Here is a 21,390-nt window from a genome sequence, read left to right as displayed (position 1 = left end):
TTATAAATAATTTTATTTTAACCCAACCTCAAATTTGGTTCGGACAAAATTGGCCACAGCAACAACAAATTTCGTTTTGGTGTAAGCAGCTGACGCATTCCGATTTGGTTATCGGAACGTTGGCAAGTAATCAATTTTTGCGTATAACAGCACAAATGTGCATGTAACAGCTCAGACTGTGCTTGTAACATGCGCTTAACAGAACATCTGGGTGAGCACAGCTGTTTCCCGCCCAATTTAATTCGGACTTCAAAATGTAAGTGCAGCAAATTAATTTTTTATTTCAAAATTACCGCTTTGTTCTTTATATCCAGGGGAAAGCATAAATCATCTCTTTAAGATGAAATCCTGGTGGGTTTTATGAAAGACAACCCGGACTTGGCAAAAGGATTTGTGAAGGGCGACCGAGTTGTTGTCGATGCCAAGTGGGCAGAGCTTTGCGGCGCTCTCAATGCTGTTGGGCCGCCAATCAAGGACGCATTGGGTTGGAAAAAGGTATGTGTTGCACAACAAAAGGTAGCACACTACTATATTCAATTCTACAATTTCAGGTTTGGGCAGATTGGAAAACAAACATCCGCAAGAAGATGGCGAAAAACAAATCAGAAACTCGAGCTACAGGTGGAGGGCCCTTCGCTCAGCAATCGCTTGGGGAATTGGAGGAGGAAGTGGCCAAGCTATGTGGCCTCTACGAAATGGTGGAAGGAGTAGGTGGGCCAGCGTATGGACTTCCCCCCGTACGACCAAGGAGGCCGACACTGGGGTTAAGTGCGTGATGGAAGACCCCATTGAGGAGGAACCCTCAGAGAAGGACGAACCCTCAGAGAAGGAGGAGCCCATGCCGAAGCGCCGTCGAACTAGACCAGCGCAGACCATGGACCTCAACGATCTCTGCGCTGCTCAGCTGGATGAAATGTCGGCAATTTCCAAGAAAATTTCGGAACATTTCGAACGAATGGAATCGTTAGAGAAGGAGAAGCTCGAGGTCCAAAAGGCGCTTGTAGACAAATTTAGCCAAATTTTGGACAAATTTGCGAAATAATTAGTTTCCTATTAGTTTTTTTGTGAAACTTAGCTTTATTAGTTATAAAGAATATCGAATGACATAAAGAAGAAAACATGAAAAATTTTGCATTTTAATAAGGAATGGCCTGAGCTATTTCATCGCGTATAGATGATCCATTATTTTCAGTGTCGTCGAATTCATTTTCAGTGTCTAAAGGGTCGTCAAATCGAACATCCTCCTCGATTAAGACATTACGTCTTCTACAAATATTGTGCAGGGCACAGCATACATTTATAATTTGGCAACAAAATATTGGTGGGTAATTTAAAGTGCGTTGCAAGCAACGGAAACGGCTTTTAAGGACTCCAATGGTGCGTTCTATAATATTTCGTGCTCCAGTATGCTTTATGTTGAATCTGTGCTGATAGGTGGCTATCTCCGCGCTCCTATAAGGAGTCAGAACAAAACTCTCTAGAGCGTAGCCCGAATCAGCCAAAACAAACCCATTAATGGTCGTGGATAAATATTCCCTAGCAGGGGAGTGATTCCAAATGAAGGAGTCATGGCAGGAACCAGGGTGCGTGGCATCAATAGCAATTATCTCCATGTTGTAGTTACACACCACCATGGCATTCATGCTATAAAATCCTTACCTATTATAGAACACGGAGTGGTTTTGTACAGGCTTTAGTATTCTGATGTGAGTTCCATCCACACAGGCACCAATTCGAGGCAATTTAAAGTTTCGATAGAAATATTCATATGATTGTTGCAATTGATGATTATTCATCTGCAACGAAATGAACTCAACACATAACAGCCTGTCCATCAACGGAATAAGTTTGTGAAGAATCTTTCCAAATGTACTGCGTCCAATGTTTATATGGTGGTCTTTGGCAACTGCCCACTGGTAGCAGCCAGTGGCGAGATATCGCATTACTGAAGCCAATTGCGTAGAGGGAGATAACTTCCTGGTAACACCTAAATGAGGTTGAACTTTCTCCACAATCATTTTGAAAGTTTTTTTGTCGATCCAAAATGATTTCACAAATCTGAAAGCTTTACCATTAGCAATTTAATTTTCAATACGCATGCTGTTACTCACAGTTCGTCAGACATGATAAATACACAAGTGTTGCATCTAAGATGTCTAGATCTTCTTAGATCACGTAATTTCTGCAATCGTTTTGCTTCAAAACAAGCAATTGAAAAAATAAAAGGCATTTTAATCACGCTGTATTTTTACAAAGCAGCCAGGTCAGCTGTTTTTGTTTGCCAGAAACGATGAAAAAAGAAACATATCGATAAAAAAAAATATGTGAAAACTGGAGCACCTTAAAACGAAAACGAAACGTTTTGGCTGAAAACGTAATCCGCAAAAGTAAATGAAAAACGGAGCCTGCCTGAATGGTTAAAATCAGAAGTAATAACCAGAGTGCATTTTTTTTTTTTTTAATTATCTGCTATTTATTTTATTCTTTTCAATAATAAAAAAAAATTATTAAAAATTTTCTTTTTCATGAACACACATATCTATATACCCTTTCTTTTTTTTATACTCTTTAAAATTTTATCAATATTTTTTTTATATATATATTTTTTTTTAATATTTGACCAAAATGAAGGAAGGAAAAAAATGTTAAGGGACATGTGATCGATTTACAGGTTTTCATTATATAATTCAACATCGATCACATGGTTTTAGTAATAGCCTGACAGAGGTTAGTATTTTCAAGTTGCACTTTAAGGGTGCTTCAACTTGAGTTAGAAAATTATAATTATTGGCAATATGAGGTATGGCATTTCTGCAGCTCATTTGCGTTACTTCGCTCTTTTATTGGCGAAGTTCTTTATTAATTTCCTTGATGCGCTCTTGGCAGCGTTGTCGGTCCTCTTCATTTGTGAAGGTTTTTTCCAGGTCCCGCTCCAGATGTCGTTGTTGAAGCAGCCGTTTGATCCGGCCGCCCCTCTTTGTTTTCTTCCTTGGCCTTTTTTCGTGTCTTACCCTGTACTCAGCTATTGTGAGTGGGCGTGGTCCATCGTTTGGATACACTTCTAAGGCCTCTTGTAGGCTGAGTGCGTCCCTTTGCTCGGTAGGAGCAGCGTCGGCGAAGTCTCGTATATTTTCTGCTGCTGGTGTTTTCGTGTTACTGTCCATCGACGGTGCAAGGGGCGGCCCTATGCCATTCGCACTTTTATTATTGGCCCTTGCTGGTCTTCGCACAGGCTGTTTAATTTTCTTGGGTAGTGTATATTTCTGGCCGCATTGTAGTCCTCAAATTGAAGGGTATTCGAAATAATCCATTGGTTTGGCGAAGCTGCATTTTGGTTATCTGTTGTGGCATTTGGTTTGATTGTCACATTAACTGATTTGTTTCTGCTGTAATTCGGTTTGGTGTATAAATGCAGATATATTTAAAGATATATTCTTGTAATTTTTCTGTTTTTTTTTTTATATTTAGTTATTATTTTTATAATTTTTATTATTATTATTTTTTTTTTTTTTAAATGTCGACCATTTTTTTTTAAATTATTTTTAACACATTTTAGTATTTCTTAGCAATTTTGAGATCGATTTATCGCGTATGTCCTGTCACGGTCGCCATCTTACGGGAGTTAACCCTCCGATCTGTTTTATTGGTTCGTGTTTTCTCAATTTAACAATTTTGTTTGGGCTTTCATAAGCCAAAAGCCGCGGAGCTGCGCTGCCAGTGACGCCGGCAGCGGAGCGGCAGAACTATGAGTTCTTATCTATTATATGTTAGTATGTATATTTGTGAATATGCTCAGCGCTGTTGGCAGCGAGAGCGCGAGAGAAGATATATGTGTGTATGCATGTATATTAGTGCCGTCAAGTCATGGGAACATGCTGACGCTGCACTTGGGTCGCTCGAGGCATTCTTGAGTGAATCGTAATACGATTACCCAGAATGTCTGGGACTTTATTGTTACGTAAACACTGAAACAAAGTGTTACAGTGTGTATTCTTTAAGTACCGTCGGTACAGTGGGTATTCGAAATAATGAATAGTGAAATAGTGAATGTGTATATTATATTTAATTTAATATGAGCATACTACAATTTGTGCAGCAGTTCTCTTTTCCCTAACAGGCACGGTCACCACAAAGTTGTTTGATATGGAAGCTTTCAAGGCGACGAACAAACAGATGCTCTCAGGTTCGGCCATCTATCAGAAGCTTACAGATGCATATGAGGATTCTTCCTTAAAAATTGTCCCTGGGAATGTCGAAGCACCGAAAGTGTCTGGCCTTACAAGCAGCCAAGCACCTCCATCTTCCAACGTGACTCCTAAACTGAGTCCACGTAACAGGTTAGTTTCCTACGAATTTAGCTCAGTTCGGTTCGGAGTTCAGTCATACACTCCTGAGAGAACTTCGAAGCAACTTCTTTGAACAAAAGCTTGCTTCCATGGATTACACCGTGGATGCTGGATATTCGCTTTGGAAGACCACTAAGTCTCTTAAGAGACAACCGTTCAGACAGATTCCCATCCGGTGTCCCAACGGTGAACTTGCTAGAAACGAAGAAGAGCAGGCCAATTCGTTTGCACATCATTTAGGGGACAGGTTCACCCATTACCAATTCGCCACGGAGGCGCAGTACAAAGAGACAAAAGATAGTCTGCAAACACCTCTACAAATGGCCTTACCCATTAAACCAGCCAGGGCTGAGGGGATTGTTGAAGTCATCAAGTCCCTACCGAGGAAGAAGGCTCCTGGCATTGACAGAGTGTGCAATTCCACACTGAAAGCATTGCCTACTCGGGCGATACTCTACATAGTGCTCATTTTTAGCGCCATGTTAAGGATGCAGTTTTTCCCTAAGCAGTGGAAGATAGCAACAATCCTGATGATCCATAAGCCTGGAAAACCGGAGGACGACCCTGAGTCGTATCGGCCAATAAGTCTTTTGTCTTCCTTATCTAAGGTATGGGAGAGGCTTCTTGCCAATCGTCTTAGTAGTATAATCAAGGAATGCCGTATCTTGCCGGATCACCAGTTTGGCTTTCGGGAGGTCGACGGCCCAGTGGAGCAAGTCCACAGATTGGCAGGACACATCCTACAGGCCTATGATGATCTAGAATACTGCAATGCAGTCTTCATTGATATGCAGCAAGCCTTCGATAGAGTTTGGCATATCGGCCTACTGAGCAAAATTAAAAAACTGTTCCCAGCACCATACTACGGTGTCCTACGATCATACTTGGAAGGACGTCAGTTTATGGCCAGGTTCAGGAACACACATTCAACACCTTGCCAAATGAGAGCTGGAGCTCCACAGGGCAGCGTCCTTGGCCCGCTGCTTTACTCTATCTATACTGCAGATCTACCCTCCCCAAGCGAGCAACATATGGAGGCCCCCCGTAAGGCTCTGCTTGCTACCTACGCGGACGATATAGCACTGCTCTACAGCTCCAAGTGCCGCCTTGAGGCAGCAGATGGTCTCCAAGAGTACCTCTACTCTTTGGCAGCTTGGTGCAAAAGATGGAATTTAAAAGTCAACCCACTGAAGACCACCAATCCATGCTTCACCCTGAAAGCGCTCATAGACCACACCCCACCCATAAAGTTTGAAGGCTTAACTTTGGACCAACCAGAGCAAGCAAAGTATCTCGGTATCACCCTTGATAAGCGTCTTACTTTTGGTCCACACTTGAAAGCTACGGCTCGTAAATGTGGGCAAAGAATGCAGCAATTGCGGTGGCTGATTAACAGAAGAAGCACCATGTCACTGAGAGCCAAAAGAGCAGTTTATGTACACTGTGTAGCCCCGATCTGGCTCTACGGTGTGCAGATTTGGGGTATAGCTGCCAAATCGAACTATAAACGGATACAGGTCTTGCAGAATCGCGCCATGAGGCAAATAACGAACTGCCCTTGGTACGTGCGCGGCTCCACCCTACATCGGGATTTGAATCTGCATACAGTAGAGGAGCAGATTGGAAGGCACACCAGCAGATACAGTGACAGGCTAATTAGACACCATAGTATGCTCGCCAGACGATTACTACCTGCCAGGCCTTTGAGGCGGTTGAAGAGATTGGGTTTTGCCAAAACTATTGGCCAACTCTAAGTTTCCCTCCCAATATTATAATATTATATTTTTTGTAAGTCCTCTCGCATTTAGCATTAGGTTTGGCTACCCCAATATTATTTACCAGTGATGTTAAGATACGTTATATGCAATGTACGGATTCAACGCTTAATAAAAAAAAAAAAAAAAAAAAAAAAAAAAAAAAGTCGTACACTATTTTTATGCAGGAAGCGTAAGGCTCTGGAAAGCGCCAAATTTCATATTGAACGTAAGGTGCTACGACGTCGTGCCCAAGGACCAATCGAGTACAAAGAGTCCCAAAGCAGCCAGGAGGAGATCGCAGGAGCAGCAGAGCACATAAAGCAGGAACCACCTGTTGTGAAAGGGCAACACATAAAGACGGAAAGCGTAGATCCCGCAGCGACTCGTCCAGTAGCAGCAGAACACATAAAGCAGGAACCTCCTGTTGTAAGAAGGAAAGCGTAGATCCCTCATCAGCTAGTACACCAGCAGCAGTAGAAAGAAGTCGTGAGGAGCGACAGCATGTGCAGCAGAAATCTTTAACCCGAAGTCTTCTGTTGAAAAAGCTTCAGAAATAATGGCTCCAGCAGTTACTGAACTTGCTGTTGCAGTGTCAGAAAAATCCAGAAACCAGGAGGCATTATACGTCGGTGCTGCAATAGCTTCAATAGCTCCTCCTGCAAATGAAGCCCCCACTGGATTGGATTCAGTCTTAGTTTCATTGAAAGAAATGGAGTGCTTCCTCTCCAAGACCAAAAACCAGTTTTAGCACACAAAAAGTTAATTTTTGTTCACTGTAATCTATAGACTGCAAGTAAAACTTGCACTAAATGTGATAATAAATATATAGCACGTTACATTTTCTGTAGTCCATTGTCAGTCCATCAGATATGCCCCTTAGTGGTGGCAAGTACCAATTGAAGAGCTCCCATCTTGGAGCTGAACATATCGGTGGGGGCCACCAGATGGTGTGCAATCTGCATATTACAAGAGATAGACAAAAGCTATTTTAAGATGTTCAAATGCTGTTCCAAGTAAAAGTAAATCTTGTGGATACCCATTGAAATTAAAAAAGAGAACTAACAATACAAAAAAGATATTTTGATCACACACTTATAAGAGTCATAAACATATACATATTTAGATTGCACTGGTACTAGATATTGGACTTCATGAAGGGCTTAAGATGCTCGTGGAAGGACTTTGGAACCGACTTCTGGTTCATGGGATTCTTCATGGCCGCATCGAAAATTCTCTCGTAGGCGTTGCCGTCGAAGGAGCCCAGCGTGGAGTTAAGTTGCACATCGCTAAAGTCGAAGCCATCCACAATGGCCGCAGCATCGGGATGGAGCTTGGTCAGCACCGTTTCCAAGCGGTCCTGCAGCCGGGTCAGATCCGTGTCCGTCAAATTGATGAACTGCATAAGTTAATTTATCAAAATAGTCAGTGTTTTAGCGATCATTCTATGTGGGCTAACTTACTCGAAGAAAGTTGGCCATGTGATTGAGCGACTCCTTGACCACGTAAAGTTCCAATAGGTTCTCCAGGACTCGGTTCAGCGCAGCTGAGCGGGTCTTTGCCTTGGGACCTGTTACCTCGTCGGCAAATGAGGAGAAAACGGCCATGTAGCTGCGAATCATATGATTAAAGAATCAAGTTCAGAGTGGGTCAAAGTCCAAACTATGTCAGCAAACTAACCTCAGCTGACTGTGCGAGCTCGATTCCCGTGTGGTTGGCTGCTGTCTCCTCAGTTTCACCTCTGGACAGACGATTAGACAGGCTCTTGAAAGCCAAGGCGGTCTTTCTGTAAGTTAAGTGATTGTCAGAGGAGCGCAATCAAGTAGGACAGGGGTTTACTGACTTGGCGGCAGCAAACTGCATAGCATGCACCATGTTCTCCCAGGTGCCGGTCCACGAACCAAATTCGGGCTTCTTTTGCACCTCAGCCAAGTACCTAACGGTGGGTGCTAGGGGAGCTCCACTCAACGCCGCGCGCCACGACTTCATCAGAAAGCGGCCAATCTGCAGGAGCAGAACTGTGTTCGCGCCTTCAGAGGTGCAAGCTGCCGTGGCATTCACGTAGACGTGGCACATATTGGAGGAGCTGAGATAGCCATGACTTCCGCAGGCCAGGCGCAGCCTCTCAACGCCGATGGTCGAGTCCGAAGAGCAGTTCACTTTTAAGGCACAGGACAGAGAGTGCAGCTCCGGGAGACGCTCATACTTTCCGTTGGATATGTCGCCCAAGGTAATGTCGTACAGGTTCCAGAGGTGCGCGCTGGCCAGGCGGTAGGCCACGCTGGTCGCTATCTCCGGAAACAGCTTCATTTGCTGCGTCACGTGGTCCATAATCTGTGGCTCTGGCTCCCTGCCAGAAAAGACAAAATTACTCCAAACGTTCAACTGCAGAGCTGCATGGGTCTCACTTGGGATTGATGGGACTCTGTCGGCGCACGGCTGAATAGCGAGTGGCGATGGTGGCGCCAATCGCCAGCATGCTATGCAGTTTGCTGCCGCCAAGTCAGTAAACCCCTGTCCTACTTGATTGCGCTCCTCTGACAATCACTTAACGTTCTTCAGGCACAGGAACCCGTTGTTAACGCCAATGAAGCCCATCTTCTTGCCGATGTCACCGATGTGGATGCCGGGAAGAGGCTCGTGCGACTCATCGTCGCGCACCTGAACATAGAACATGTGTGGACCCTTTGGCTTATTGTCAATGTACAGCTGAGCCATCAACATGCAGTGGTTGGAGCTGTGCCCCACTGTGGGAAAATCTTGGTTACATATTATTGGAAAAACGTACAGTTGATTGCACTTACAGCCTCCAGGCCACCACTTGTAGGCGGATATCTTGGGAGTGTTCAGCACAAACTCGTCCGTATTCTGATCAAAATCAGCCCGGGTCTCAAGTCCGCGAAGGTACGTGCCATGCCCCAGCTCTGTCTGGGCATACGTTCCGCAGACCTCAAAGTTCTCTATCCGCTTGCCGAACTCCTCGTACTGTTCGGTGGTGCACTGAGCCTGCAGTGCCTTTACAAGCATCACGTACATCACACCGAAGGGATTGCCACCTGGAATCAGGCCCCACATGACCTGGTTGTCATAAAGTGTACTGAGAAAACCAATTAATTATCATCGGTTAAGACACATCTAGCAGATCCACTTACGGCCAGTAGTCGTTTCCCCCGGGATTACGCTCCTTCTGCAGCCGCTGCAGCTTCTTGGCCGCCAGAATGGCCCACTTGCTGGAAGCCTCGTAGATCTCCTCGTGCGACTTGTTGTGCAACTGTTGCACCTCCTCTACATCCATATCCTTTTGCAGGTATTCTCCTGCAAAGCCAAAACCAATATAGCACAGTCAGAATGATTTTCACGCGAAGGTAATTGAGTTTGTTGGCTCCGAAAGATTAGCAAAAGTAGGTGCAAGTTTTTGTTACGTACGCACGTCCCGGTTGAACTTTAGCTTTTCCTCGCCACCTGACCACCAGGCTGCGAACTCTTCGCTGCTGAAGCTGGCCGCATCGCGCTCCTTCTGGATATCGGGATTTACGCTAGTTGGGATTACAGATGGTGCCATTTTCTTTTGTTTGAATGCGCTACGAGAAGAAAATCGATCGCCACTTGTTGCTGCTTCTAGTTGTTCCGGCTAAATGGGGGCCACCGCTCAACGATTTCACTTTTATTAAGAGCAAGCCAGCAAGAAACTTTGCACGTTTGCTCTTTCGACTTCGGATTGTGCATGTGTGCGGGCACAAAAGTAGAGACAACGGCACCCATACGTGCAAAAGATGTCTTGCAAATCTACACCAACTGCCACTTAAGCCTATCAGCATTGTTAGCGCGACCTCGTATAACTATAATTGTTCCAGATAAGCAAATTTGCTGTAATTCTATTGTGGTTTGAAAATCAGCTGTTAACTTAACATAGAATCACTTCTATGTACATATGTACATACATATATGCAATATTTACCCTTATATTTTCTATTTTCTATTTTCTGTTATCGATACTCTACCGTCCCTATAGCATGTTTATAATGTTCGCTAGCCAGTGAAAAATGTCGAAAAACTTCAATGTTGGTCTGCTCGGGCACGTGGACAGCGGGAAGACCACTTTGTCCCGAGCTCTGAGCTCCATCTCGAGCACAGCAGCCTTCGATAAGAATCCCCAGACCGTTGATCGGGGCATTACCTTGGACTTGGGTTTCAGCGGCCTGCTCGTCGATGCTTGTCGACTGCCCCGGCCATGCGAGTCTCATACGCACCATCATAGGAGGTAGGAGGCATCCATGCATCCATGTGCAACTTTGTGTAAATCAATGACGCTCTACAGGTGCCCAGATCATTGATCTAATGCTGCTCGTGGTAGATGCCCAGAAGGGGATTCAGACGCAGACAGCCGAGTGCCTAGTCATAGGGGAGCTGCTGCAGAAGAAGCTAATTGTGATCATCAACAAAATCGACGCCTTCGCGACCGCTCAGAGGGAAATAAAGCTGGAGAAGCTACGCGCGCGTCTGGTCAATACTCTGGCGGCCACAAGTTTCGGCAGCGAAGTTCCCATGTATGCAGTTTCTGCCCTTGAGGGAATCTACATTCCCGAGCTGCGTGCCGGCCTGAGTGATGCATATTTTCAACCGCAGCGGAATGTGAGCGATCCACTCTTGATGTACGTTGATCACTGCTTTGGGATCAAGGGCCAAGGCACAGTCTGCACCGGCACACTGATCCAGGGGAGCGTACAGGTCAACGATACAGTGGAGCTGCCGGCTCTGGGCGCGAAGCGGAAGGTGAAGTCCATGCAGATATTCCGAGAGAACGTGAGCAGCGCCTCCATGGGTGATCGGCTCGGCCTCTGTGTCACCCAGTTCAATGCCAAGCTGCTGGAGCGCGGTGTGATTGCAGAGCCGGGCTACCTAAAGCTCGTGTTTGCCGTATGCCTGCACCTGAGACCGATCCGCTACTACAAACACGTCATCAGGTCAAAAAGCAAGCTCCACATTACCGTCGGCCATGACACCGTAATGGCCAATATAACCTTGTTCCAAGACAAGAAAGTCCGATCGCCCGAATTCGATCTCGGCAGGGAGTATGAGTATGTGGAGGAGCTGCTTCCAGCGGAGATGTCGGCCTACGGTGTCGTGTTTGCCCTCTTGCAGTTCGAAAGCCCTGTCCTGACCACGTTGGGTACTACTTTGATTGCTTCCAAGCTGGACATTGACGCCCATAGTAACAGCTGCCGTTTGGCCTTCTGGGGCCACATCGCCTGGCAGACGCAGGACACCAACTACGCCCAAGTCGTCCTGCCCAAACTACGCGTCTTCAAGCGGAAGAAGAAAGTGGCAAGCATCCAGCGGGTGGTCAACGCGAATGAGGTGATTGTCCAGAACCTGTTCAAGAAGGAGGCCAACCGGGACATGTACGTGGGCAAGTGGATCGAGCTGTCCACCGGAGAGAGGGGCTGCATAGAGCGACCCTTCGGACAGACCGCCAAGGTCTGCATTGTGTTCCGAGAAGCTCTTTCGGACTCGACGATAGAAAAATTCAGGGACTTGCAGGTGCTGTTAAATTGAAATAAGTATGTTTTCAATAAACAGGCGGGCCTGTTTCAATGATTTAACGTTACTAAAACAATAAAAAAAATTTGTTTGATTTCGAAATAACAGCTTTGCGCCTAACAGCACATTTGGTGCACACCAATCACTGTAAGCTGAATGTGCACTTAACAGCCCATTTGTCGCACCTCGCTCACGAGTGCACGGTCACTCTCTAATCCAAATGGCAATGAGTCTAAACAACAACACTGGTGCCTGCCTGCCCAACAAAAATCAACATCGAAACAAAACGAATCGTGTGAAAGCGCAAACTGCAATCGCAACACTGCTAAGACAATAACATCTCCAAGAACACCAAGTACCAGACCAACGAAGACACACGCCAAACTCAGCCAAAGCCACAAATGTACTGGTGCGCTGTCCCGCTGCTCCTGCTCTTCTTAACGACGAAATCAGACCACGTCAATGTCGACTGCAACGAACTGCAGATGATGGGCCAGTTCATGTGTCCCGATCCTGCCAAGAATCACATCGATACCAAGACTCAGCAACTGCGCAGCTGTACCAAGGAAAGCCGAGCACGGGTGTGGTGCATTGCCGCCGACGAAATCAACTGCACGGAAACGGGCAACGCGACCTTCACGCGGGAGGTGCCCTGCAAGTGGACGTTAGTGTTTGACTTGCCCACACAGACCCATTACTGACATATATGTACCTCTTTTGCTCCACAGGAATGGCTACCATTTGGACACCACACTACTGCTGTCAGTGTTCCTCGGGATGTTCGGCGTGGACCGCTTCTACCTGGGATACCCGGGTATCGGCCTGCTCAAGTTCTGTACGCTGGGCGGTATGTTCCTGGGCCAGCTGATCGACATCGTCCTCATCGCCCTGCAGGTGGTGGGGCCCGCCGACGGATCCGCCTACGTCATACCCTACTATGGGGCAGGCATCCACATAGTGCGGAGCGACAACACGACGTACCGACTGCCGCGCGACGACTGGTGATGGTTAAGAAAGCACAACGTTTGGTGTACAGTAGATCACGTTAAGTCATTGTTATATCTTAAATTCGGCTTATGACACTAAGCAACGACTGCTAAACTCAGATTAGTGCATTACGATACGACGTACCCCCTAGTGATAAGTGTAAAGATTGTTGCCACTCTCCCAACCTAACCTAACCCAGCGCCCCGTTTCCTTTTCGTAGCCTAAGTTGCATTATTTAGTCTTAGTTACCTCTGTACATGGATATACTATACATCATATACATATACAACTCTAGACGTTTGTAATTGTGGTAGCCACACCACATACTATAGACAAATTGTTTGCCAATATAAATAACGATTTTAAATATTTTGCTTGGCCCCATAGGCTTTTATTGTCTGAACTATCCGTCCCTTTGCAGCAGAATCTTCAGGAGAGGGGTGCTGCGAAATCCCAGCGAAATTGCGTATGTCACTCTTTAGCGAGCCAAGAACACACACTTCTTGGCTATCAGACAAAATAATTGGCCACACTTGTAATTTGATCAGTCGAACATTTTCAGCGTGACAGAGATTGGTCAGCGGCACGACGCCATCCCAGCCTCCGCCGGGTTGACTCACTGGCGAAATGCTCAGACAAGGCGCTGATCGCTTCCACGCCTTCAATCCTCGATCTCCAGTCCCGTTCTCCCGCTCGGATGGGGAAGCGTGTAATTCGATGCGTTTTAGTTAGGTTTTCTATTGAGATCAAGTTGAGTTTTATCTCGTATCGAATGAGTGTTCCAAATGCAACCGAAATCCAAAAGGAAATACCCCCAAACACAGTTCACTTAAAACTTTACGCTACAAAAACAGTTTTAGAGCCACTGGCCAGTCGCCACTACACGCGGCTCTGGGCCAACAAATGGCGCATACGCCTTGTTAGGCGTCGACAGGGCCAACGGTAAATAATACTCCATTTCTCTGCCTCCCTCCCCCACCTCTACAGCGTCTACAATGGTCTGTCAAATTGGCAATGCACTGACCCGGCCACTACCACACCCACCGTCCACCATACACCGCCCCCTTTATTGTTATGTGGACATGTGGCTTGGCCTTTCAATTAGCCAAGTTGACAATAAATTGTTGATGTGTATTGGAGGGATTGTGGCTGTGGCTATGGATGGCAATGGCAACGGCAATGGGGCTGGTCTATGGATCCACCACATAATTACAGCGTGAGAGCCGTGCCGCCTGTGTAAACAGCAAGAGGGGACGCAGCAGCACTTGATCTTTGTCTGACTTTGACTTCGACAGCAGACATCAGTTGTTGTTCCAGCTCCTCCTCTAGAACACCTCCAATCCTCAAGTGCTGCGGGTATCAATATCTGCCCATGTTTTGCAGCAGGCGGCATTATGTTTGGGGCAAATGAACTTTGGCCATTAGGGAAATTCGAGCAGATTGTTTGTGCGCTCCATTTCCCATTTGCCAATGCCGCGTGCGTGATAACCTTCTGGATAATGACCAAAGCCCTAGGAGCCCAGGGACCAGACCTCGGTGTTGGTTCTCTGGCTCGTCGCGGTTCTATCGGATCGGGGTTCGATATTTGGCCTGGGATTATCCACAACCGACTCGACTGCTGGCCCAAAAATAGACCCACAAATTGCTAAGCTAATAGTCGCGGCTGAAACCGAAATCGAGTCAAGAATGGAGTCGGCCCGAAGGCAAATAATGGCTAATTGCAAATATTTGCCCATATCAAAATAGCATCGATGCGCTGCGGTAACAGTTCTATATATATATTCTCGTAAGCATCCAATCTGTGGAGATACCTGGAGACTGCGGTTTCGCTTATTTGCTGAACGCTTAGGAGCTCAACGCTTAATTACGCTCAAGTGGCGTGGAAAATTGTGGGGCGGGCAGAGTCGCCTCCACCCACGAACCTACCACTAGACCCAATGATGTTTATGCCGAATTGCTTTGCACGTTAAAAGGGGGTACGGAGACAAACGCTATGCAAATGCAAATAGCGTTTAATGAAACGCAATTATTTAATTTTCAAGTAAATCGCATACTGCGTCACGGTTCCAACCTGGTAGCTCCACTCCGTCGATCGTTGACGTCGCTTTCGGTTGTGGTTCTCTGCTCTTCCCTCCCCTTCTCTCCTCTCCTCTCATCGCCACTCCGACTGACTTGCCTGATAAATAATGACTAGGCAACCTCTTGTGACAAAATGTATGGCCTGGGAAACCCAGCAGTAGAGTCTTAGCATCAGCCAAAAGCATAACCAAAAGCTTGGCCGAGTATCCATCGTTCGTGATAACTGCAATTTTCCATCGAGTACGAGACACACACACAATGAGTGCATAAATCATCTCCCAGCTGCAGCGACATGGCATTTTCCTACCTGGCAGCAGCAGCAACAGCAGCAGCAGCAGTAGATTTTCCAACATCTGTGAGCAGCCACGGCATAAATGTCAAATGGCTGGCTATTTGATTTGGCCGCCGGTTAAGTGTGAATTATCCCATCGCCCGAAGCCCCCGAAGCCCGTCGCTTCGTATTTGTATCTGTATCTCTTATGAGCCAAGAGCTTGCAACTGACGCAAGCAAATGCCACAGAGCAGAGTGCACCTCTAAGTGCATTTAATATGATATGCGAAATGTACTGGCTAATTGTGGGAACTGTATATTCGTAAGTCGCAGCTCGTAAGCGGTGAAGTACCACCTCCTATAAGTCATTAAGTGCGATACCACGATACCTCGTGCCTCGTACCATATTCCATTCCATTCAAAGCTGATCTTCTTATCAGTACGTATTCGTACAGTCGTAGACTGTGCCAATTCTTGAACTTTATTTCATTAATGGCGGTGCACCAGCACCAGAGTGCCCTGAATCTAATCGACACTACGTATGGGGGGACCTAATGTACATCCAAAGTTCTGCTCATAGCAATCACAGAGTTTTATAGAGAGTGGGGAAAGACCCAGAATGACCCCCTGCCTGTCTGCCTGATTCCATTCCCATGACTAAACGAGGGGAACGTTGTGAGTTGCTGTGGACACCGCAACTCTACATTTATACCCGATACTTAGTCAGTATGGCTCTCCTCCGGCAGACGCCGCTAATATTGAACGACACGACAAGGAGTGCGTGTGAAATTTTGAGATATACGTCCGATATCACAGGAGTGGCTCTTATAGGATCTGAGATCCTTGAACTCACATTTTGCAATTGGTAAAACCGACACTGAAACCTGTGTGTTAGAGAGAGACAGAGCGAGAAAAAATGATATTGTTTTCTTGATTCTGGCTATAATAATTATACGATCTGGTTCCGATTTTACACTATAGAACATATAGTAATCCTCTACGATTCTGCGATTCTGCCACAGATTTTCGCTCTTTGTGGGGGGGCGGAAGTGGGCGGGGCAAAGTTTTGAAATATACTTGTAGCAGTGACATATCGCAGAAGTCCGGATATAAAACGTCGTTGCTCTAGCTCTTATAGTCTTTGAGCACTAGGCGCTGAAGGGGACGGACAGACGGATGGACGGACGGACAGACAGGGCTCAATCGACTCAGCTATTGATGCTGATCAAGACTTTATGGGGTCGGAAACGATTCCTTCTGGACGTTACACAGATCCACTTTTACCACAAATCCAAAATACCCCAATACTCATTTTGAGTATCGGGTATAAAAAGCGCGAGCGAAAGAAGAAGAGACATCACGGAATGCCAGCTGACAAATTCTACGGGGGGTACAATAATTGGCAACATTTCTGGGAATTTTAATTGAGTCCAGGCCATGGGGCTGGGGGGCGCAGGTTATGCTCCACATGTTAACACTTTGCCACCGACAAGGTGTTCATTTCCCCGAGCAATGGAATGGATTGCGAGTGCGATTGCGGACTGAAATTCAATTCACTCTCCAATCATTGCGCTGCGAATGCGACACCGATGCCGACACCGACACCGACTTTGATGTTTGGCAATTACATACGAAAGTTCTATCAATCTATCTGCGGGCATACCATACCATACATTCGCCGTTAATTACTGCAGAGCAGAGCAAAGAGAAGAGGCTGTATGTAGTATTAGCCCGGGCCCGGGGTCGAATGGACCAAGTTTCCCGATTTGAGAGGAGGAAATCGAGGCATTTCCATTGTACGCGGCGACAAAAGCAAATTGGGGCGCAATTTCATTCTACTGTACTATACACTCCCCGCGATTCACAATTCCCAATTCTCAATCTCAATCTTAATTCCGAATGAAAATTGCACTCGCCGCACACAAATTGAACCTTTGACAGGCGGCAGGGGCCCAGACAGATGCAGCAGCAGAGACAACGTGTCGTATGCGTAATCTGTGGAGCCGCCTGCAAGGAGGAGGAGGAGGTACTCTATGCGAAGGGGAGGAGGTTCGAAAGTGTGTGAAAAAACGTACGAAATATTCCGAGTGGAAATCGAAATAAATTATGCGTTTGCTTAAGAGAATTCTTCTCATGGTGAAGCTCTGAGCGGAGTGGAGTGCCCAGTGCGTGTCCGTGTCCGTGTCCATGTCCCCCTCTCTTGCCACACTCTCTTGTGCCAAAGAGAAGAGACACTGAAACAGAAGCCAATTGAAAATGCGATTCATATCGACACCAACAAAAGCAACAACTAAACCTACAACTACGAGTACACCAGCAATTTCAACAATCTCAGCAGCAGCAGCAGAAGCAACAATTGCGCTGGGCTACAACACCTGCCCTGCCTCCCCCCGCCACCCAACAATCCACAGCCGCACTTCAAACCCCAACCCTCACCACAACCCAGAAGTCATCCACAGGCGAGAGGCGAAGGCAGCAACAACATGTCAAGCATAATTAATTTCCGATTCTGTTGTTGTTACGAGCACTGCCGCCGATTCCTGGCCCTAGCCGCCACCGCCCCCCCGTCTGGGTCTGGCAGCGCCCCCGATCAGGAAGTGTAATTACGGGTAAACTTTGCGTCTTTACTTTTTATACCCGATACTCAAAATGAGTATTGGGGTATATTAGATTTGTGGTAAAAGTGGATGTGTGTAACGTCCAGAAAGAATCGTTTCCGACCCCATAAAGTATATATATTCTTGATCAGCATCAATAGCCGAGTCGATTGAGCCCTGTCTGTCTGTCCTTATGTCCGTCCGTCCCCTTCAGCGCCTAGTGCTCAAAGACTATAAAAGCTAGAGCAACGATGTTTTGGATCCAGACTTCTGTGATATGTCACTGCTACAAAAATATTTCAAAACTTCGCCCCGCCCATTTCCGCCCCCACAAAGGACGAAAATCTGTGGCATCCACATTTTTAAAGATACGATAAAACCAAAAACGCAGAATCGGTGAGGATGACCATTTCTATCAGATTGCTGAATCTGGATCAGATCAGATCATTTTTATAGCCAAAAGGAACAAATCAATTTGCACTGGCTACGCAGCCCCCGACGTCACGCTCAGACTGATTTTCTGTCTCTCTGGCAAGCACTCCTTGTCGTGTCGTTTAATATTAGCGGCGTCTGCCGGAGGAGAGCCATACTGACTTAGTATCGGGTATAACTGTAGAGTTGCGGTCTCCGCAGCAACTCACAACGTTCCCCCTCGTCTCTTTTTGCAACTAATCTTTACCCCCACCGCCACACCATTCCCTTCTGGCTGCTCTCTTTGCAATGGAGATGGGAATCGCTGACTGAGAGCGTGCGATTTTATTTTATTATAATGAGAAACATATAAACATTTCATTTCACTTCCCCGTCCCCATCCCCACCGTATCTTTTTTTTTTTTTTTTTTTTCCATGGATACGCCACGGCGGGTGAGAATCTCTAAGAGACGCGACCGGCCCGTACCAGTCAACGCACTGGACTACCCCTTCGGGGCTTCCCAGCTAAACTCACCACCACGCACAGCTGCACACCTCATTCCCCGCGGGATCACCGCAAAGTATTACTTCGCGGGTGTGGGTTGCCTACGTTAGGCACTCTCCTCTACGCGTCGCTCCCTTTCGCATCTTCTCAGATCGCTCTGGATGGTTATTAGGGTGTTGCTAACGCGCTGCCAGTTCTCGTCGGACTCCGTCATGAACGCCATTAGCTCCTCTGGTCGTGGGAAATACTCAGCACTTGAGCGGTACCTCGTGCAGTGGTAGATCACATGCTCCGGATCCTCGCTCTCATTCGAACACTCAGGACACTCGAGAGTATCCTCGTGTTTGAACCTATGTAGATACTTCCTGTATCCTCCGTGACCCGTCAGGAATTGGGTGAGGTGGTAGTTCATCTCTCCGCTTCTCCGCCCTATCCATGACTCAATGTCCGGGATTAGTCTATGGGTCCACCGTCCATTTGTGGCCGTGTCCCATCTTGCCTGCCATTTTTCTATCGACGCCCGCCTTTCCGACGCACGGATGGTCTCTAGCGATGCATTAGTTCGCATCCCTGCGCGCGCTTCATATACATGCGTCATCTCGAGCGCTAGTATATCCACCAGTATAATGGCCGCGAGGACCAGGGCTGCGTTATCCGACACCGTCCTATATCCAGACACTACTCGAAGAGCGCAGAGCCGATATGGCACTGACATCTTTCTTCTTAGACTCATGTTTCCGGATAGGGTTGAAGACCACACCGGCGCAGCGTACAGTAGGATCGAGGCCACTACTCTCGCCAGGAGTATGCGACGACCTGCCTTGGGTCCACCAATATTGGGGAGCATCCTTGCGAGTGCTGCCTGCATCCGGGAGGCTTTTTGACTCACGTACTCGATGTGGGCCAGGTAGTTCAATCGGTTATCCAGCATAACGCCTAGGTACCGGATTGACTCCTGCGACTTAATAGTCGCATTACCCACGCGAAACGTCGCGTACTCCACCTTCTTCCGACTCGTGATGAGTACAGCCTCCGTTTTGTGGCCAGCCAGGTCCAATCCCGCGTTTTCCATCCAGTTGGATACGATCCGAATTGCCTCGTTGGCCGTCGCCTCGACATCTCGGAGCTCTTTGGCTACCACGACCAGGCCGAGATCGTCAGCGAAACCGACAAGCGTGCATCCCTGCGGGAGCTGGAGTCTCAGGACGTCGTCGTACATTATGTTCCACAGTAGAGGTCCTAAGACTGATCCCTGTGGAACTCCGGCTGTCACCCTGTAGAGCTTTGGTCCGTCCTCCGTCTCGTACCTCAGTACCCTCCCCGACAGGTAGCTGGCTATTATCCGAAGCAGGTAGGTGAGAACTCCAATTCTCCCGAGCGCCTCGTTTATCCGAGACCAGTTCGCTGAGTTAAACGCGTTACGGATATCCAGGGTCACCACCGCGCAGTACTCCTTTGTCCCAAATCTCCATCTTATTCCCTCGATCGCTCTGGATGCAATGTCGGTGACTGCCTTGATGGCGTCGACCGTTGATTTGGCCTTCCGGAATCCGTACTGGGACTCCGAAAATTGTTGAATTGTTTGAATTCTATTATCACATTCGGACCGCTCTGCTCTCCGGCTGTGCTGTCCGGCTCTCCTGGTCGGTGCCCCTCTGCCACATCACTCTCGAAGTCACAAAGACTAGACACCCACTTGGACATGCACCTCCTCTACATGCTGATGTACATATTTACTACTCGTACATACATATGCACATATGTAAATATGTACCTATGTGTATGGAATTTATAGTCGACAAATCATCGCGGGAGTGTCTTGCAAAACGGAATCAGAAACAGCTCAAATTACAAAAATATACCAAATTATGTCCGATCCGTATCCGTATATGTATGTCGAACATATATGTGCACATATGTACGTATGTATGTATGTTGTGTCTGTGTGTGTTCTTTGAAAGTAATTAATAAAAAACATTTGCATAGAATTTTGCCCCGTCGTAAATTTACTCTTCGAAGCTGCTCGAAAGTTTACACTGAATGAATAAGGAGAGGAGAGGAGACTTTCCAGTGAAAATCTTGTGATTATTCATTTACTTCGCTGAAAAGAGTTATCTCCAATTTAGGTAAATTCGCTTATGGAGAGATTAAGAGGAATCAGAGGAGGAGGCTCTAGTGCAGTACCGCTCTTTGAATGTGGCATGAATCACTCGTGAGACGCATTGTTTATCCAATTAGTAACGATGTGTCAAGTCCCCCCCTCTGGCTGATTAATAGCTGCAGCAGCTGCAACTGCCACTGCCACGGACAATTGCAATTGCAACTGGGATTGTCACTAACCTAATCGCCGGCAATTTCCTGTATTACATTGACATAACCATAAAAAAGCACGAGTATTATCCTCGAACACAGAGAGAGAGAGAGAGAGCAGGGCATACAATGAGTTGGCTCATTAGGAGGGAAGGGACTGAAGACTGACGGCCGAAGACTCGGAAGACTCTGAAAACCGAAGACCGAAGACTGGGGCTGCTGCTGAGTGGCAGAGGAATAGCTGAATGGCAGGACACAAATACAAATTACGACGACGGGTAATGCCAATGCCAAGACACAACACATATCTGAGCCAGCAGTGAGCGACCGACTACAGGCGACACTAGGCCTAGATGACAGTCCCAGGTACCTATCCAGTGCCAATACCAGTGCCATTCCACAGTTGCAGTGGCACTCTACAGCCTGCACCCTGCACCATGCACCCTGTACCCTCCATTCTCCCGCCACTCCCTCGGCATACACAATCGGACAGAACAGAACAGAACAGACTCTCTGGTACTCCTAGGTGTCGCCTTTTTGCTGTTGTTGCTGTTGCTGCTGTTGCTGTTGTGTTTCTGTTCGCTGTATA

General features: G+C 46.9%; 3 protein-coding genes and 1 pseudogene across 3 annotated transcripts; 3 read left to right on the top strand and 1 right to left on the bottom strand.

Annotated features, from left to right (window-relative positions):
* Window positions 1-4,097: 4,097 nt before the first annotated feature.
* Window positions 4,098-6,547, top strand: LOC117192856. The gene is made up of 2 exons (XM_033397610.1): window positions 4,098-4,337; window positions 6,289-6,547. The coding sequence occupies exons 1-2, from the start codon at window positions 4,144-4,146 to the stop codon at window positions 6,545-6,547; spliced, it is 453 nt and encodes a 150-aa protein (XP_033253501.1). The 5' UTR covers window positions 4,098-4,143.
* Window positions 6,548-7,177: 630 nt separating this feature from the next.
* On the bottom strand, window positions 7,178-9,979 carry LOC117193684 (annotated as a pseudogene).
* A 139-nt stretch (window positions 9,980-10,118) lies between these two features.
* On the top strand, window positions 10,119-11,689 carry LOC117185867 (selenocysteine-specific elongation factor-like). The gene is made up of 2 exons (XM_033398266.1): window positions 10,119-10,361; window positions 10,419-11,689. The coding sequence occupies exons 1-2, from the start codon at window positions 10,310-10,312 to the stop codon at window positions 11,654-11,656; spliced, it is 1,290 nt and encodes a 429-aa protein (XP_033254157.1). The 5' UTR covers window positions 10,119-10,309; the 3' UTR covers window positions 11,657-11,689.
* A 164-nt stretch (window positions 11,690-11,853) lies between these two features.
* Window positions 11,854-12,995, top strand: LOC108160235 (TM2 domain-containing protein CG10795). Its single transcript, XM_017294092.2, has 2 exons — window positions 11,854-12,305; window positions 12,370-12,995. Exons 1-2 carry the CDS (start codon window positions 12,043-12,045, stop codon window positions 12,644-12,646), a joined length of 540 nt encoding a protein of 179 aa, XP_017149581.2. The 5' UTR covers window positions 11,854-12,042; the 3' UTR covers window positions 12,647-12,995.
* Window positions 12,996-21,390: the final 8,395 nt, after the last annotated feature.

This window comes from Drosophila miranda (assembly GCF_003369915.1).
Source record: "Drosophila miranda strain MSH22 chromosome Y unlocalized genomic scaffold, D.miranda_PacBio2.1 Contig_Y2_pilon, whole genome shotgun sequence".
NCBI classification, from domain to species: domain Eukaryota; kingdom Metazoa; phylum Arthropoda; class Insecta; order Diptera; family Drosophilidae; genus Drosophila; species Drosophila miranda.
Note: the sequence above shows the minus strand (reverse complement) of the source record. Positions and strands in the feature narration are given on the sequence as shown.

What these genes read in the sequence shown, in the direction of transcription:
- LOC117192856 (XM_033397610.1), top strand. Translation starts at nt 4,144, where the DNA reads ATGGAAGCTTTCAAGGCGACGAACAAACAGATGCTCTCAGGTTCGGCC. An exon ending in AAACTGAGTCCACGTAACAG is followed by an intron (nt 4,338 to 6,288) that starts GTTAGTTTCCTA and finishes ATTTTTATGCAG; the next exon opens with GAAGCGTAAGGCTCTGGAAA.
- LOC117185867 (XM_033398266.1), top strand. Translation starts at nt 10,310, where the DNA reads ATGCTTGTCGACTGCCCCGGCCATGCGAGTCTCATACGCACCATCATA. An exon ending in CATACGCACCATCATAGGAG is followed by an intron (nt 10,362 to 10,418) that starts GTAGGAGGCATC and finishes GACGCTCTACAG; the next exon opens with GTGCCCAGATCATTGATCTA.
- LOC108160235 (XM_017294092.2), top strand. Translation starts at nt 12,043, where the DNA reads ATGTACTGGTGCGCTGTCCCGCTGCTCCTGCTCTTCTTAACGACGAAA. An exon ending in GAGGTGCCCTGCAAGTGGAC is followed by an intron (nt 12,306 to 12,369) that starts GTTAGTGTTTGA and finishes TTTGCTCCACAG; the next exon opens with GAATGGCTACCATTTGGACA.